General features: G+C 40.9%; 1 protein-coding gene across 12 annotated transcripts in view; it reads left to right on the top strand.

Moving 5' to 3' along the window:
• PTPRM (protein tyrosine phosphatase receptor type M) overlaps nucleotides 1-10,404 on the top strand; it is a 690,156-nt gene extending 679,752 nt beyond the window's left edge. For all 12 annotated transcript variants that reach the window (XM_034762641.1, XM_034762634.1, XM_034762636.1 and 9 more), the window contains 3 exons: nucleotides 446-609; nucleotides 2,875-3,010; nucleotides 9,630-10,404. In XM_034762641.1, coding sequence (XP_034618532.1) covers nucleotides 446-609; nucleotides 2,875-3,010; nucleotides 9,630-9,683 — 354 coding nt within the window. In that variant the 3' untranslated portion in view covers nucleotides 9,684-10,404. The remainder of the gene's footprint in view (nucleotides 1-445; nucleotides 610-2,874; nucleotides 3,011-9,629) is intronic.
• Nucleotides 10,405-17,263: the final 6,859 nt, after the last annotated feature.

The raw sequence follows: 17,263 nt of genomic DNA, 5'->3' as shown, positions 1-17,263 counted from the left end.
ACTCCTGCTTTCCTCAAAATGGCTTGAAAGATTTTGCTCAAACTTTCTTTTTAAAATGAGAGAAACATGGGAAGTTTCTTCCAAAAAGCTGAAAGTTATGAGCATGTGAAAAACCAGAGGTTATAATTGAAATTGTATTGTGACTCTCACTTTGCTATCGAGTGACTACTATAATATTAAATCATCATTTACTTGACTCTTGCAGCTGTACCATTGTTCTGCTCTAGTCTCTTTGTATATCCTGCTATTTAAAACATCTTATGCTTAATAACTCTGTTGGAGATTAAAAGCCATAACTCTCAAGGGCAGTTGAAATTACTTTAGTAATTTGTAAGCAATGATGTCCTTTAGTAACTTTGATGAGAATGTTTAAATTGTATGCCATTTGAATATAATGTAAATAATGCCTTCGCTTTTTTCTTGCTTGTTGTTCGGATCTTTGCAGCCCCAAGATGGGTATCGAATGGTGCAACAGTTTCAGTTCCTGGGATGGCCCATGTACAGAGATACTCCAGTGTCCAAACGTTCTTTCTTGAAACAAATACGTCAGGTGGAGAAATGGCAGGAAGAATACAATGGAGGAGAAGGACGTACAGTCGTACATTGTTTGTAAGTATTTGAAGGTAGGAAAGCAAGGGGGTAGTATGAATATTTATTGTACTTCAAGTTTTAAAGGATTTACATGAAGATAAGAGGCATCCTTGTAATTTATCCTATAATCTGGAACTGAATTACACCAGCACCTCATTGAAAAACAGTGGAAGCTCATGAAGGTTTATCATTTGTGGGAAAGTGGGGTTTCCATTCATGTTCTTTGGGAGAAATCTGAAAGCCTCTTGCCTGAGGGCCTTGTATACATGCACGAGGGCCTCAAGTTTACACTGCCCCATGTGGAGGTACAAGTTCTTAATCTGCCCACTATTCCTCTCTTAGGACTTAAAACCTGCCATGTGCTGTTTTCCCTCAGCTCCCTCAGAGGATTGAGTTCTCATTAATTGAGGCTGCAATTCAGGAAAGCATTCCTGTTCAATTAAGCATTGGTTTAAGTGCTGCCCTGATTAGTGATGGAATTACACACACTCTTAAGTGCTTTCATGAATTGGGACCTAAATTAGAAAATAACTTTCTGACCGTTCTGTTTATATGTAATACAAATTAGTAACTACAGATGAAAACTGCAAGTTTACTACTATTGCCCACTTAAACACTGACCTGCACAAGTCATTCAATCTTTTTGTGCTTTAGTTTCCCCATCTGTAGAATGGGGATAATGATACTGACATCAAAGGAGTATTGTGTGGTTTAACTAATTAATGTTTTGAGATCCTCAGCTGAAAGGCCCTTTTGAAGTGCAAATTACTGTTATCGCTATAGTTGCTGATGATATTAAATAGTCGTACCACATCACGCACGCGTCATTTCCAGGCAGCAGAGAAAAGAAAAAAGCTCTGACATAATCCTTTTAAATGACTTTAGTTTAATGAAAATTCTCAGAGTCCCACAATATCAGCCAATGTTTTGGCAGCAGAGAGCATTCTTTTCATACTGCCTGGATGTGACAGATGTGCGATTTCGTAGCTTCCTTTGAAAATCAACCATTTGTGAATGCTAGTTTGAAAGACCCGCTAGGTAACTAGTCTGCACTCTGGTAATTATTAAGGTTTATTATTTCCAGGGAAGTACTCTGATTAGAATAGTGTAGAAATAATAGGGTTTCCAGAAAGAGATTCTCTTGAAGATTAAAAATAGTTGAAGATAAAACACTATTAAATACTATATTTGATCATGCCTATGAACATTTATGCCTGGCTTCTAGTTAGCAAGTCAGTGTGAGTTCTCATCTTCTGAAACTATGGATGATGGGGGGAACATACAGTTGTAAAAGCACTCATTTCCATGCAGTGAATGTAATGCCTGTACCTAATGCCACAAGGTACAGGTAAAATGTAGTGGGATATTGCAGCACCACCTAATGGCTATGTTAAGAGTACAGCTATCAATACAAATTATAAGACAACTTGGGCAGGGCTTTTACTGTTACCTGGGAACCTTTGAGTCCAGAAATAAGACACCATAACCTAGAATAGAAAAACTTGTAACCAGCTCAAAATCAGACTCCAAAATCTGTTTAATGTTTTAGCATTTCTGAGTCTGACTCTCGTTACACTAAGGTTGCTGTGTAAATGTAAAGGGGTTCAAATTGAACAGAAGTGTAATTTACTGCACTTTGCACTGCCAGAGCAAGGGAATGGAGTCTTAGGCCTGGTCTACACTAACCCCCCAAATCAAACTAAAGTACGCAACTTCAGCTATGTGAATAACGTAGCTGAAGTTCGAAGTACCTTAGTTCGAACTTACCTCGGTCCAGACGCGGCAGGCAGGCTCCCCCGTCGACTTCGCGGTACTCTTCTCGCTGAGCTGGAGTACCGCAGTCGACGGCGAGCACTTCCGGGTTTGACTTATCTTGTCCAGACAAGACGCGATAAGTCAAACCCAGAAGTTCGATTTGCTTGCCGCCAAACTACCGGGTAGCGTAGACCTACCCTTAGTGTGAATGAGAATCAGGCCCCTCTGTCTCTATTCTATTTTCCAAATATTTACTTTGTTCTTCAGATTTATGAATTAATAGAAAAGACTTTGAAACCCTCTGTTACCCTCAGGCTTCCAAGCTGATGGATTCTGTAGCATACGTGTTGGATAATTCAGCCTATTCACTTTAATTAGAAATTGCATCCTTCTTAGAGTTCAGAGGCATTAATAGCCATTGGTTCACCAGTATTTGCATCGCACGTCTTGTAGAACATTTAGACACAGTATGAGAACTAGTAACATACAGTCATGAGTAATGGAGCCATTTTATCACTTTTATTGTAGAAACGGAGGTGGCCGCAGTGGGACATTTTGTGCAATCAGCATTGTTTGTGAAATGCTTCGGCACCAGAGGGCAGTTGATGTATTCCATGCTGTGAAGACACTGAGAAATAATAAGCCTAACATGGTGGACCTTCTGGTATGAGCTTTTTTAACTGCACCACTAAATAGAAAATGTTTCCTTTTATCATAAAACTTGGGGAGATTTCCAAGATTTTCAGTGGGAGTTGTTGAGAAAGCATGCAAGTTGTTTTCAAAGGAAATAATGAAATCATTTCACTTGTAAGAGTATTTTTACACTGCTTTTTTCCCTAGGAGACTTTGTCTCTGTTCATGTGAATTTTTGAAATAGTTTAAAACTTTCAACAGAACATCTTTATTAATTTGCCTTTCTGGCAATGTGATCCATGTGGAGAGCAGTCATCGCACAGCAGAAATAATAATAATGTAAAATGAAATGCCAGATTTTCAAATTATATATTTTATAAATAGCTTAATCGCCTAATATTTATCAAAGCCATGAATTTCAGCTTGACATCCAGAATATTGCATTTAATTATGGTTGCTCTACCTCATAGAGAGATTAAAGGAGTTCAGAAACAAGGGGCCATATGCAATTATTTTCTTATAGAGCGTTTTATTGAATCTTTTAGATGGAGAATTGCAGAAACACTAGCGGCTATGACACAAGTGCTGTAGGACAGCTTAAATCAGCAGGCTGTTATGTTCTGCTTTGTAGTTCTGTACTGGGAGAAGGATGTACAGTTCCCCCCAATTCAATGTGACAGTCTCAGGACCTTCAAAACCTATGTAGAAACAGGATATTGAATTAAGGGGGACAGTGCCACTGTACTTTATGGTGGGGTACCTTAAAAGCACTGCTTTTAGAGTCTGGCTTTTTAAAAGCAGATTGGCTTTGATGACAGATGTAGTATTTGTGTAACTTCAGGAATCATAACCCAGTATGAGTTAACTGTGTAAACTCTGGACAATAGGGGATTGGTTAATTGGGACTGAACTGTGTTTGGGCATCTTTTCTAAAATCCCAAGGAGGAGGCAGGGAGATCCCACAAAACTGTGACACCCTCACCCTTGTACTCTTAGGAGAGATCTCCACTCCCAGTCTGGCTTCAGGTTTGAACACCTTGAGGAATAGTGAATGCTAGTGGGTTCGCCAAACTACTTAGGAGTGATGTGCTAGGAAGAGGGAGGGTTTCTGCCTTCTGTGAGCTAGGACCAGGTCCGTATTTTTGGCTGCAGCAAGTCCCAGTATGCCCCACCTCTCTTTTGAAGAAACCCCTTCTCCTCAGACCTACCAAGGTGCCCCACCTCCACTGCTGTGAATTCCTATCCCTCCCTCAGGCCAGGCACCGGTAAGAGAGAGACATCTAGCTGGGTCCTGAGGTGAACCAGCACTTTGCCAGCAGCATGAGATGAGCAGGGAGTTTGAGGCTGCCACTATGAGGAAGCAAGCTAGCAATATGGAGATATACCTATCTCATAGAACTGGAAGGGACCCTGAAAGATCATCGAGTCCAGTCCCCCCTGCCTTCACTAGCAGGACCAAGTACTGATTTTGCCCCAGATCCCTAAGTGGTTCCCTCAAGGATTGAACTCACAACCCTGGGTTTAGCAGGCCAATGCTCAAACCACTGAGCTAACCCTCCCCCCATAACAATGTAAGACTGTCAGTCATCTGGAGGTGAGGGACCTTCCAGCTTTCGTGATGTTGGGAGCGGGCCATTCATTTGGCACCTGTCCCTCAGTTTAGAACTCTCAGGACACTCCTAAATTTTTATTTGCTCGATTTAAAGAGAAATGTCCTACTTTTCCACACAGTCCGTGTAGATGTGGATTTGTGCCTGGCATGACTGCTGTTCTCAGGTCTCTGTGAGTTTAAGTCGGGGGTGACTGGTAACTGTGATCGTGGGGGGGAAGGGGCAAAATTTCAAGGTTCTGGTGGTATGCAACAGGGTTCAGGGCAGGTACTCAAGAGACAAAAGAGTTTTGATTTCTAGAGCTACTTTTGATGTTCATATTTTATGATACTATGTAATAGCCAATGGAGATTGTGCTAAAAGAGAGCTACACATGAAGAAGCTCTGGATTGCACTGGTGTGTTATATCAGTTTGAAGAACAGAGATATTTGCAAACCAATCAGCACCCAATAATTATGTCAGGAATCAGTTCTATTTTAACCTTATAGAATTATTTTCCTTCTCCATTTGAATCTGCTCTCTCTTCTGGGTTTACAAGGAGACATTGGCTCTCTTGGGCATCACAAGTATCAGAAATCTCATGCTAACCCTCCTAGTGGCTATGATGTCTCTTCTGGCATCTGACTCTTCTGGTATCTATAGTACCATAGAATGGTGAATATGGGGCATCATTAGCAAACCTGGAAAAACAGATTTCATGGCAGGCAGACAGTGGTTTGAAAGAATTTTTGGAAAGTAAATTAAAACAGATTTCTGTGATCAATCTCCTATGCGCAGCCCAGTTAGCAGGGACGTTCAAGTTATGTTTCTGAGCTTGCCTTGCAATTCCATTTTCTCTTTACAGTTCACTTTTAACTAGAGATGGACCCAAAACTAGGACACAAAATCCAAACCACTCAGAAACACGAGGAAGATCAGATCTAGGTCCAGATTTCAACTTCACAGCTCAGGTTTATTTTTATAATTGGGCCAGTTCAGAGCTCCAAATCCCAACACTCTTGTGAAGTGGCTTTGGTTTGGACCATTACTGAGCTCCCACCCACCTCCCCATCCCCCTTGCCCCGCTGCCTCTTCCCCAGTCCCCCACCAATCCCCCCTCCCCCTGCTGCTTCTCCGAGCCCCTCACCCATCCCCCATCACTCCTGGCCCCCACTGCCTACCATGGGCTCCCCAAGCACCCATCCCCTCACTGCCCCTGCTGCCTCCCCCCTCATTGCCCCAAGCTCCCTTTTGTAGCCTTGCACACACCCCAGGCAGGCTCCACTGTTGAGCCTACTGCCAGCCTAATGTCACTTCCCTGCTCTAGGTGCCACCTAGCGGAGCTCAGTGGGAGCACATGGTGTCGGTGCCTTTCCCCAGCACGTCCCCCACAGCTGTGTTCAGCCCACCTCCCACCCTGGCAGAACTCTGTGGGGGCATGTGACCCCACGTGTCCCGTCCCCCCCAATTCATCACCTACAGATAAATTCATAGATCTCAGTGATTTCTGATTCATTTATTTCACAGGAATAAAAATAAAATGGGGTAGAAATATACAGTTGTAGAAAATGCTAGCTATAAATCGCAGTTTGAGATGGGCCTTCAGGAGCAGATTTCTCAGCCAGAGAATGTACCCCCACATTGGTCTCCACACTTTTTTTATTTTATTTTTACTGAATAGCAAATATTTTTTATCAAATGCCAGCTTTTTTTTAAACAAATATATATAACAACAATAATGCCTACCTCTTCTACAGTGATTTTCATCAGTCCATCTCAGAGCGCTTTAGAAAGGTCAGCTTCATTATCTCCATTTTACACATGAGGAAACTGAGACACAGAGTGGTGAAGTGCCTTGCTCAAGGTGACCCAGAAGGCCGTGGAATAGATCCCCAGTCTCCTGAGTCCCAGTCCAGTGCTCTACAGGAGGATATAGTTTAATAAATGGCAACAATTCAAATGAGTTGGTTTGAAAATGTGCGTGAGGACAGCATTGTGTAGTGGTGGAAAGCAGTGACTTAGTGTCAGGAGATCTGGGTTCTCTTCCTGATGTGGCCACTGACCATTTGCTTTGTGACCTTTAAGGAGTGAAAAAGTTTTTTCTCAGTTTCCCCATCTGTAAAATAAGGATATTAAGGCTTACCCACCTTTGTAAAGTGCTTGCCATTCTTCACAGGATATCAAATCTATAAACGCACAGGATTGTTAGTGCTACAGTGTTTCATGAGAGGAGTTCCAGGATTGCTGTGTAAATATTGTTATACGTTTTCTCACTGGATTAAGGATACTCTTTGTGGTGCGTATTTATAGATTCATCTCCTAATTTCATTGAACCTTTCCAATTTCCTGGGAGCACAAAAATCTGAGTCACACATTCATCTAACAAACAGAAAATTCATGAAATTCTATAGTTATAATATACATGTAACATTTAGCTCTAGGGTATCTTTACTGAAGCATGTCAAAGAGTTTCATAATAAGCATTACTGGGTCTACCAATATGTGCTCCATATAAATATGCCTTTCTGAAGCGAGGTAACATAAAAAGGTTTTTAATATTTATCATCAAACAAATAGTAAAATGTGCAAAGGACACAGCAGTGGGCATGGGGGAATAATAGTGTCTATTCTATAAGGCAGTTATCTAGGGCTTGCATTTACTGGAAATGCCAGTTATTCTGCTGAATCAGTAAATCACTATAAAATGAGCTTGGAAAAAATGAGAGCGGTTGGCTGGTTGATCATCGTCCCAGTGTGTGTTCCATAATGATAACATGACTGTGATTTAGTCACCTACACATATGCAGTAAAATAGTAAAGATATAATTTACCCCATATTTCTGTTTTTTTTTTCCTTGTTCAAAAGAGATCCAAATACACCACAGTTTATGTGACCCTGCAGGATCTTAAAACCTTCAGTACACTCACTCACAACCGTGGTGGTTTAAGTCCAAACAACTTTGTTCCTTAACTTTTAAAGTGGCAGCTGCAAAATGAAGGCATCAGGAAAATACATCTCTTTGTTTTAAACAATTGCTGTTGGCTTCTTTTCTTCTTCTGTTCTGATGCAAAAGTAGCTATTGAAATCATTCAGGTACATGCTTTTCTCAATAAACATGTAACTCAGAGTTGCATGTGTGACTTGAGTGGACAATAGACAGAATCCCCTCAAATGTTTGCTTCAGGCAAAAGAAGACGATTGCTGAAGTATAATGATATCCTACCTACCTATGGTGTTCAGCATAAAGGTAAAGGCTGAGTGCTGTCAACCAGCTAGCTATGTCATTATTACTACGCAACAGCACATGAGCTATCAGGTTTTATTACTTAATGAAAGTGCATATGATAGAGGCAGTGCTTACTCCATTGACAGAAAATGATATCTAGTTGGCGGTACATTGAAACTTAATTTTTGGAAATCAGAACAGCTCACACCTAGATTTAGTGGAATAACAGCCATGTTCTCATCAGCTTTTTGTTACATTTAAATGTTTATAATTTTACAAAATAAAGTTAGTAGAAACATAAAAAGAAATGGACACAAAACACAGAACCCTCAGAGTTACCTACCACGCCTTGTACAACAGCTCAGAAGACTAGAATGTGCCTCGCCCATATGTGGATGAGTGGCCAGCAGGGAAGTATAAGAGCCAGACCCTTGCAGTCCCTCTCTGTCCCTGGAGGTGAAAAGGGGAAGTGCAAAGTAGTCCTGTCTCTTCCTCCACCTCTGTGACATGCACACACCATTTGCTCACCAGGGCAGGGGTGGCAGGTTTGTATAATTTTTGGTGGTGCCCAGAACGGTCCAAGTCCCCCCCCCACACACACACCTGCCTAAGGCTCTGGGAGGGAGTTTGGGTGCACGGTGCAGGCTCTGGGCTGGGGCAAGCGGTTGGGGTGTGGGAGAGGGTGAGGGGTGCAGCCCTTACCTCAAGCGGCTCCAGAAAACGACCCGCACACCCCTCTGGCAGCAGCTCCTGGTGGGGCGGCGGGGGGGGCTCAGAGGGTCTCTATGTGCCACTGCTCACAGACACCACCCATGCAGCTATTGGCCACAGTTCCCGGCCAATGGGACCTGCGGAGCTTGGAACGGACACACTCCCCCCTTCCCGGGGCCATAGGGCCATTCCAGTCACTTCCAGGAGCGGCGCGGAGTGAGGCCAGGCAGGAAGCCACCTTAACCCTGCTGCACTGCTGGTGGTGGCGGCAGCAGCCGGGGGCCCCCAGCCCTTTTAAATTGCCTGGGGGCGGCAGGCGAGGCCAGGAGATGCTCCAGGCAAGCCATGCGGGGGCAGCAGGCGGGGCTGGGGCAGACACTCGACCCCGAACATTGGTGGAGCTGGGCCCCCAAGCCCTGAATATTCCTGGAGCATGGGCACCACAGGCCCATATAACTCTCCACTCCTGCACCAGGGTGCTTCTTCAGGGATTGTGCTGGGTTGCTCCCCTAGTTCCAGATGGCCCCACTTCACTATAAGCACAGGCCTATGTGCAAAGACAGTTTGATAGCTGAAAATACCCCTTATGTGGCAGTAAAACTCAATACCTCAGGTATGTGCTTCAGTGTGAGAGGAAAAATAACTGGAGTGTGGGTTTGTGGGGATTCTGAATTAGGTGTAGAGGAGGAGTAATAAAAAAAAACTGAGTGAGTTCATAGACAAAAATAAAATAAAACTTATGAACTGGAAAACAGTAGAAACCAGGCCTATTTTAACATAAATTTTACCACAAAGGAATTCCAATATCTATTGCGTATGAGTTTTTGGACAGGTTACTAAAGGTTTACAAGTCAGTTTGTTTACTGGTTTCCAAAGTTCCCATTGTAGGCACGTTTGCGTAACTAAATTGTTATAGTATGATCAGCAATGTCAGTTACTGTATGTACTATTGAATTAATAGTGTGAAGCTTTTCTTATCTAAATATAAATTGCTTTTGCAAACTCATTCACGCTGACCATGTCTGATAGTAAATAATTTTAATAGAACAGAAATACTGAAGCCCTTAATTAAATTTCTTCTGTGAATGACTTTGTGGGGGGTTGTTTCTGTTGATTTTTCAGGATCAATACAAATTCTGCTATGAAGTGGCTTTGGAATACTTGAATTCTGGCTGATCGCACAAACAACAGTGATAAAGCTCCTCTCACCACCACAAACAAAGCAAGTTGTTTCATGATATTTATGTATATGAGATGAAGACTTCTCAGTGTTATGCTTCTATTGCTTTGTATAATTGGCTCTTTTTAAGAGCTGGAGAAAGTGTTTATAAAAACTGCTTGCACTGCCCAATTTCCACTGTAATGCCGCTGCTTGATACACATACAAACACATACACAAACACATGGTGGTTGTTGGATGCTGCATTTATGCAAAACCATCAACTTGGTAGAGCAGCATAGTCATCTGGTAAATTAAAGAGCACAATTATATTCTTATGAAGGAATTTGTATTTTTCTGTTATATTTTGTTGCCTGTGATCCTCTGTTATTGTCACAGCCTAGTGTACATTTCTGTTTTGTGGAGAATGCTGTCTAACATTCTGATAATATATGATTTTAGTTATATTTGTATTCTAACACATGCATATTAAATGAAGCATATGTAGCTTATTTGAACTAATGGATACACATGTAACAAACCCCATTAACTTTGTTGAGTTGCAGTTTCTGTCCAGTTTGTATCATTTCAGAGGCAGTCTTGATAGAAATACAGTTAGAACATGCAAAATACAGGATGCTCAGATTAATATATCCAAAGCTTTTTTCATTTGTCTATATTGTAAATATTTTTTGATTTCATCAAATTATTTATTCATTAAAAGAAATCTTTTGTGAAGCACAGTGAGTGACAATCATTTTTATTAAGCCCTGGAAATGCTTACTGTATGATATTATAAACATTTGTTTACCTTCTATGGATTCTCAGCTCAATAAATAATTACTTACATGATAAAATCTCGTTTAATTTATAGTATTTCATGGCATGTAATTGCCTTCAGTTGAACCCCATAAAAGGCTCTGTTCTCAAAAGTGCTGAGCCATCTCTAAAGGTAATTTGGCACATCAAGAAGCAGCAACAGCAGTCAAGCCAGTGACTGTAATGCCCCATACAAAATAAATTAAAATAAAAATATTTTTACAAGGCAAGTACACACATTAAAGATCTGGAAACTGGCTTACTTTATAAGAGGAAGGAGAGTCTTGTGGTTCAGTTTCGAGGCCTGCCACAAGCTTCTTATGTGTCCCTGAGTTGCTCTGTACCTCAGTTTCCCCATCTATAAAATGGAGGTGATAATACATCACTACCTGGCAACAATGAGTGTTGTGAGAATAAATTAATTCATGTTGGTGAAGTGCTCTCATATTATGATTATGGTTAAATAAGTAAATAGAGCTTCCCTGTCAATTGGGTCACTGCCTGATCTGCCCCTCTATGGCTGGTTCCTCTTTGTCCCAGCTACTCACCAGTGTTTTCGGAGGGATGGGCTGAAGGGAGCTGCTGTGCATACATGGATGACAACCACACATTAAGTGCAGCAGAGAGCCAGCAAGAGGGCTAATTCAAGATGGAAAAGGTTCCACAGTTTACTGCGCCACAGGTGAATCGTGAGTCTTTCCCTTCCTCATCAGGATAAATCAGACATTCCAGGGTAATTTACTGATTTATACTGAAGTCTTCCAAAAACCTAGGCTAAGCAACAACTATGTAGGAATCATGATAGAAACTGGCTGGCTGCCTTCAAGGTGTAACATTTTAGTCCTTAGGATAGTGGTCACTGCTAATGAGCTAGCCATCCTCAGGGCCCCTGTGTCTCTGAAACAAAATTTATTGGATGGCCCTTCTCCCCAGCTGAAAATCATAAAATCTAAAATGAAATCTCTCATAAAAATCTGATAGCAGCCAACACAACCTCCCTAAAGAAAATTTTGACAAAATATATGGCGGTACCAGAGAAACAGTGTTAGAAAAACTCACCAGCATCGTGAAGGATGACACCCAAGGCCTTACCAGGGAGATATCTCTACTCTGATAGCTCTGAGGCTATTGAAGAGCTGTATGACAAAATGGAGCACGCGATGTACTATATTTTAAGCTACATACTATAGCTTGTGTATATTTGGAAGTTCATGAGAAATGTAAGTAAGAAAATTCTAACTCCAATACAATTACAGGATTTGTGTACATATTAGTGCTAGTTTGGGGAGCTGATTTCTCCAACTCCTAGGATGTAAAAGATATATAAACAGGTGGAGAGGTTTAGTAGTTTTTTTTTATCCATATTGTCAGATTTATGGGCTTCCTATGATGTGAGAGGTGGATGATTTTGCTAAGCTTTCTGAAACTGGTGATGATGAGGTGTGGAGATGGGGATATCAGATGCAGGTAGCTATTTCTGGCCATTTTTACAGCTACCTGGACTCCTTTTCAGCAAAAATGGGCAAATCCATAGCATTTTTGTTTGATGTAGCACCTATCCAAAATGTAGGAACTGCACAAAATTAAAGAACATAAGGTAAATATCCCTAATAGAATTTAAATTCAAATATAAGGACACCCATAATATAGCTCACAAAAACATATACCACAATAATCAGGACATCACAGTTCATACATAATGTGCACATGAAGCTGGCCAAATCCCCCATTTTTGTTTTGAATTTCTGCCTCCGTTGGGTGTGTTTTAGTCAGTATATTTAACAACACTGCTTTTTATTTCATTGTGATGTGTGGTTATTTCTCTCTAAAATACACATATTACTGTATATGCCCATTTTATTTTCAGTTAAGTGCTTTAGTAAAGTGAAATAAGAATTAAATCCATTTTATTCTTTTAATTGTGACAAGTTTAATAAGGAAAAGTAGAATCTGGTACCCATTCAGCTTCAAACTCAAAAGCTTATTTTTGGAATTATGTAACATCAAATATCAAACCAAAACCCTAACACTGAGACTTATTCATCCCAAAATATTCATACTAACAGGAATCATTGAAATTTAAGAACAAGGTTCAACTGAGTCGGGGTTGGTTATTGTTCTCCTCTGAGGATGACTAAATAATAGAGAGAGAGATTTCAGCTCTTATTTGTAAGTTTACTTGTGGTTTAACAGCTATATTAGTTCAGTGAGTCAAATGTGATTTAGCTACTTTGCCTCTCATGAGTAACATCTCCAAGTGGTAGCATTTTTTGGCTGTAGAAAATAGAAAGCTATCTAGGTAGATCACTGGGAGAGGATGGCCATGTCACTGGATTTTCTTCTGCCTTAAACACAGTTTTACTTTTATAGCTGTTTTTAAGACTATTATATCAGACAGGAGCCTTGTTGAACATAAAAACGCTTTACACATTTTTTTAAAAGCTTGCAGTACTCTAATAGAAAGGAATCTGATTGGAGCTTTTGAGGAGTAAATTCCCCAGGTGGGATTTCTGAGAACTACTTAAACGATTAAGCTAGCAACAAACCTGTTTTTAAGTAAATAAAACATATTGGGCCTGGTTCTACTCCCATTTACTCTAGTTTTACACTTGTGGAATTCTATTGAATGGAGCTTACTCCTGATTCTCACTAATTTGAGAGCAGCTTCAGGCCCATTTACTGTAGGTCTGACTTTCACTGACACACAGACTAGATCAGACTTTCTAAAGAAGAGTAAAGTCTAGGTTGCATGTGCACAGACTAGTATTGTTGATTTGATACTAGTCAAGCAGTGGTCAACCATGTAACTTTTGTACAAAGTAGTAGTGAAGAGAATATAAAAGCCAGCAGAGCAAATGGACAGCACCTGAAAAAGAATGCACAGTTCATTTGCATTTGTTGATCATTAGTTCTTCAAGACTTGCACTGAGGCCTAATATTCACACCTCCAACCCCAGCCCTCTTCTGCAGCATCTTGATATCTGACTTGTCATAAATAGTTATTAGAGTCATAAACCACACAAAAAAAACCACCATACTCAGCCCTGCTGTTTCAGAACCTGACAATTGCAAGCAGACTTTTATGTGGGGGAAAAAAATGTCTCCAGTTTGGTCATTTGTTTATGAGAAGTCAGTGGATCAGCTTTGTGGTGGTGGGAAGAGTGGGGGTTAAGCACAGACGCATGATTTTTAGCTGTCTGTGACTTGTTAAAGCATTTAAAAGGTTGGATGTCAGTCACTAACAGAGACCCCTGTTCTCTGTCCTGTCTATGCAGACTGTAAGTGGAAATTAATATTTCAGGGTTACCCACAGCCTTTTAAAGCAATAGCATTTTGACTCCTGAAATTGTTACTGTCTAACAGCAGACTGATGACTTCCAATTGTATCTATAAAATCATACTAGTTCTGCTAATTATTATTTATTATGCATGTTAAATAGTGCAGAGAGGACACAGCTGAGATCAAAGCCCTGTTGTGCTGGGCACTGTACAGGCACATAGTAACAGCCATTTCCGGGCCAAAAGAGCTTACAATCAAAGCCTCCAATCCTGCAACTTATTATGCATATATTCAATTTTACACATGTGAGTAGTCCCATTGAGGTCAGTTTTATTGCTCACCTACATAAAGCTAAGCACATGTATAACTGATGGGGACCTGGGGCTGAGACACTTTGGCCCCAAGTCAACAAGAATCAGAAGAGTCTGGAACTGAATTCAGCACTGTCATTGTATTATACTCCTCATTACAAGCCATTTGTTACTTTTAATCACACAACTGAAAATATAATGAAAGGGAGCTTGAGATTCAGCTAGCAGAAAGCATTTGAGGCAGGAATCTGTCATATAAAGTATCCAGAACATTTTAGGTGTTATATAAAAATAAAAATTACTACAATTTAAAATTGTTTGCTGTGTTGGTCCCAGGATATTAGAGATACAAGACGGGTGAGATGATATATTTTATTGAACCAACTTCCGTTGGGGAAAGAGAGGGTTTTTTGGTTATTTTTAGTGTCTAGCAAAGTTGTGAATTTAAGATCCCAGGCTCATTTTTTGAAGGTGTTGTTCAGGTTTCCTGTGAGGATGAGGACTGAGACATCAGAGGGAGTGATCATTCTGTGAAACGCATTCATCCACAGGTGATAAGGTATTTTGTCATGTCTCATGTCTCTGGGTGAATTCATTCAAGGTCATAGTGATTGTCTGATTTCACCCACATAGTTGTTACTGGGGCAGTTAGTGCACTGGATGAGGTACACCACATGTTGTGATAGGCATGTGTAGGACCCATGGATCTTGAAAGGTGTGTTCTGAGGAGTATTAATCACGGCAGCAGAGGAGATGTGTCTGCAGGTTTTACATCTGTTGTTGTTCTGTTTTGAATTGGTAGGTCTGTGGGGATCTTTTTTCTGATGACGAGCTTGGAAAGGCTGTAGGGGGATACTTGAAGGCCAGAAGGGGTTCGGGAAAGATTTCTTTCAGGATGGGATCCACACTGAGTATGGGTTGTAGTTCTTTGATGATACCCCATTTGGGTTCCAGTGTGGCGTGGTAGGTGACACCTAAGGGTGTGTTCAGAGGGGAGTATTTTCCATATTGAAGCAGGTTCTCTCTGGGTATTTAGATGGCCCACTCCATGATGCGAGCTACTTCCCAGGTGGAGCGTCCTTGTTTGGTGAAGCCAGTTTTAAATGTGTTAAGGTGTATATCCTGGACTTTCTCCTAGGAGCACATTCTGTGGTATCTGAGTGCCTGACTGTAGACAATAGATTTATTGGTGTGTTTGGACTGGTTACTGGATCTGTGAAGGTAAGTGTGGTGATCCCTGGATAACAATTTTACATTAAAAAATAAACACTCTGTCCGAACCATGGGAACAGCCATGAATACTAGGATGGTTCCCCAATATGCCAACCTCTTCACGGTCCAAGCTGAGGAATAATTTCTGGATAAATGAAACCAATGATATACATAAATACATGATTGTCATAAATATAAGGGGAAGGATAGCAAACTTTATGTATGCAGTAGCATAAAGTCCATCCTTGGCAGCTGTACTGGACTGCTTTACCTGTAAGGGGTTGGACCTGACCAGAAGGACCAATGAGGAAAGAAGATACATTCAAATCTGTGGGGGGGGGGGGGATTTGTTGTTGTTCCCTTTTGTTGTTCCCTCTCCAGACAGAGGGAGAAGCCAAGCAGGTACAACACCTCCTGAAAATATACCTGGTATAATCCCTATAAAACCACCGAAATTGTAAGTAGGGCAAGGAAATGCGTTAGGTTATCTTTTGTTTTGGCTTGTGAATTTCTCTATGCTACGGAGGTAGTTTCATTCCTGTTTTTGTAACTGTGAAGCTGAGTCCAGAGGGAAATCCTGCTGTGTTTTAAATCTTTTTAATACCCTGTAAAGTTACCTTCCATCCTGATTTTGCAGGTGTGATTCTTTTATTTTTTTCTTTTAAATAAAGTTCTTTTAAGAACCTGATTGATTTCAGTGGCCTGAAGACAAAGTGCTCACATTGCTAAGGCAATTGGTTGGTATATTATTCTCAAGCCTCCCCAGGAAAGGGGGTGAAGAAGCTTGGGGGGGATAGGGATTCCAAGTGACCCTTCCCTGAATTTTTGTGTAAATCACTTGTGGTGGCAGCAATACCATCCAAGGACAAGGAAAGGAATTTGTGCCTTGGGGAAGTCTTAACCTAAGCTGGTAGAATATAAGCTTAGGGGGGTTTTCATGCGGGTTCCCACATCAGCGTTCAGAGTGGGGCAGGGGGGACCCTGACAATGATATTTTCATCCTCTGGACAGATAACCTAAACTCCCTCATAGATTTCCACCACAAAGTCAACAACCACCATCCTTCCATCACACTCTCTCTAGAACACTCCCGCACCAGCATCAGCTTCAGAAAGGGAACCCTACAAACAATTATTTACCAGAAACCCACAGATCCCCACACCTACCTTCACAGATCGAGGAACCAGCCCAAACACACCAAGACAACTGTAATCTACTGCCAGGCACTCATATACCACAGAATATGCTCCAAGGAGACCATTAACAACAGTGAGAGTTTGCACACCATGCAGGACTGGGGACTCAGTGCTCGTTTGTTCCATTTGGTGTAAGAAATCGTAGTCTCAAAATATATCTGTTCCCAAGTTGCTGTGTTTGTAACTTTTTCGAGGCTCTGCAGTGTCTGTGGTCAAATTTTATGGTAGGCTCTACTCAGATTGGACTAGTCCTTTGTGTTGTCCCTGAGCAATCCTGATTTATAGTGTGTGGCAATCAATATAAAATATACAGCCCACTGGGGCTGAGAAGTTTTGGGAGTGAATTATAGATACTGCCTTGCCTTGCCACATGAGAATGGAAATGAAATTTGATGTAGGTCCTTGAAGGCTTCATTATCTGCTACTCTTCCTTAGTGTTCTTTATACTTTGCAATTCTGTGTGGACTCCTGTGAAACTCCTGCAAGCAAGACTTTAGGAGAATGACCTTTGCTGGTTTTATACAGTAACTTTCTTAGTAGCACAAACAACATAAGACTAAATGTATCCCTGTTGTATCTTTGTTAACTTCAGTGGAGTTACAAGAGGGATAGATTTGAATGCAGCCACTTCCATAGATGTTTTGGGTTTTATTAGATTAAGTAAAACCATTAGAACTAAGAATATATAAAATAAATGGACAATTGCAACTCTTCCATAGATAATTACAAAGATCATTAACCATCATGTATTCCTCTTATAAACTACTGAGTTAAAATGA

This window comes from Trachemys scripta, chromosome 2 (assembly GCF_013100865.1).
Source record: "Trachemys scripta elegans isolate TJP31775 chromosome 2, CAS_Tse_1.0, whole genome shotgun sequence".
Lineage (NCBI taxonomy): Eukaryota > Metazoa > Chordata > Testudines > Emydidae > Trachemys > Trachemys scripta.
The sequence above is the reverse complement of the archived record's forward strand: the minus strand, read 5'-3'. Positions and strand labels throughout refer to the sequence as shown.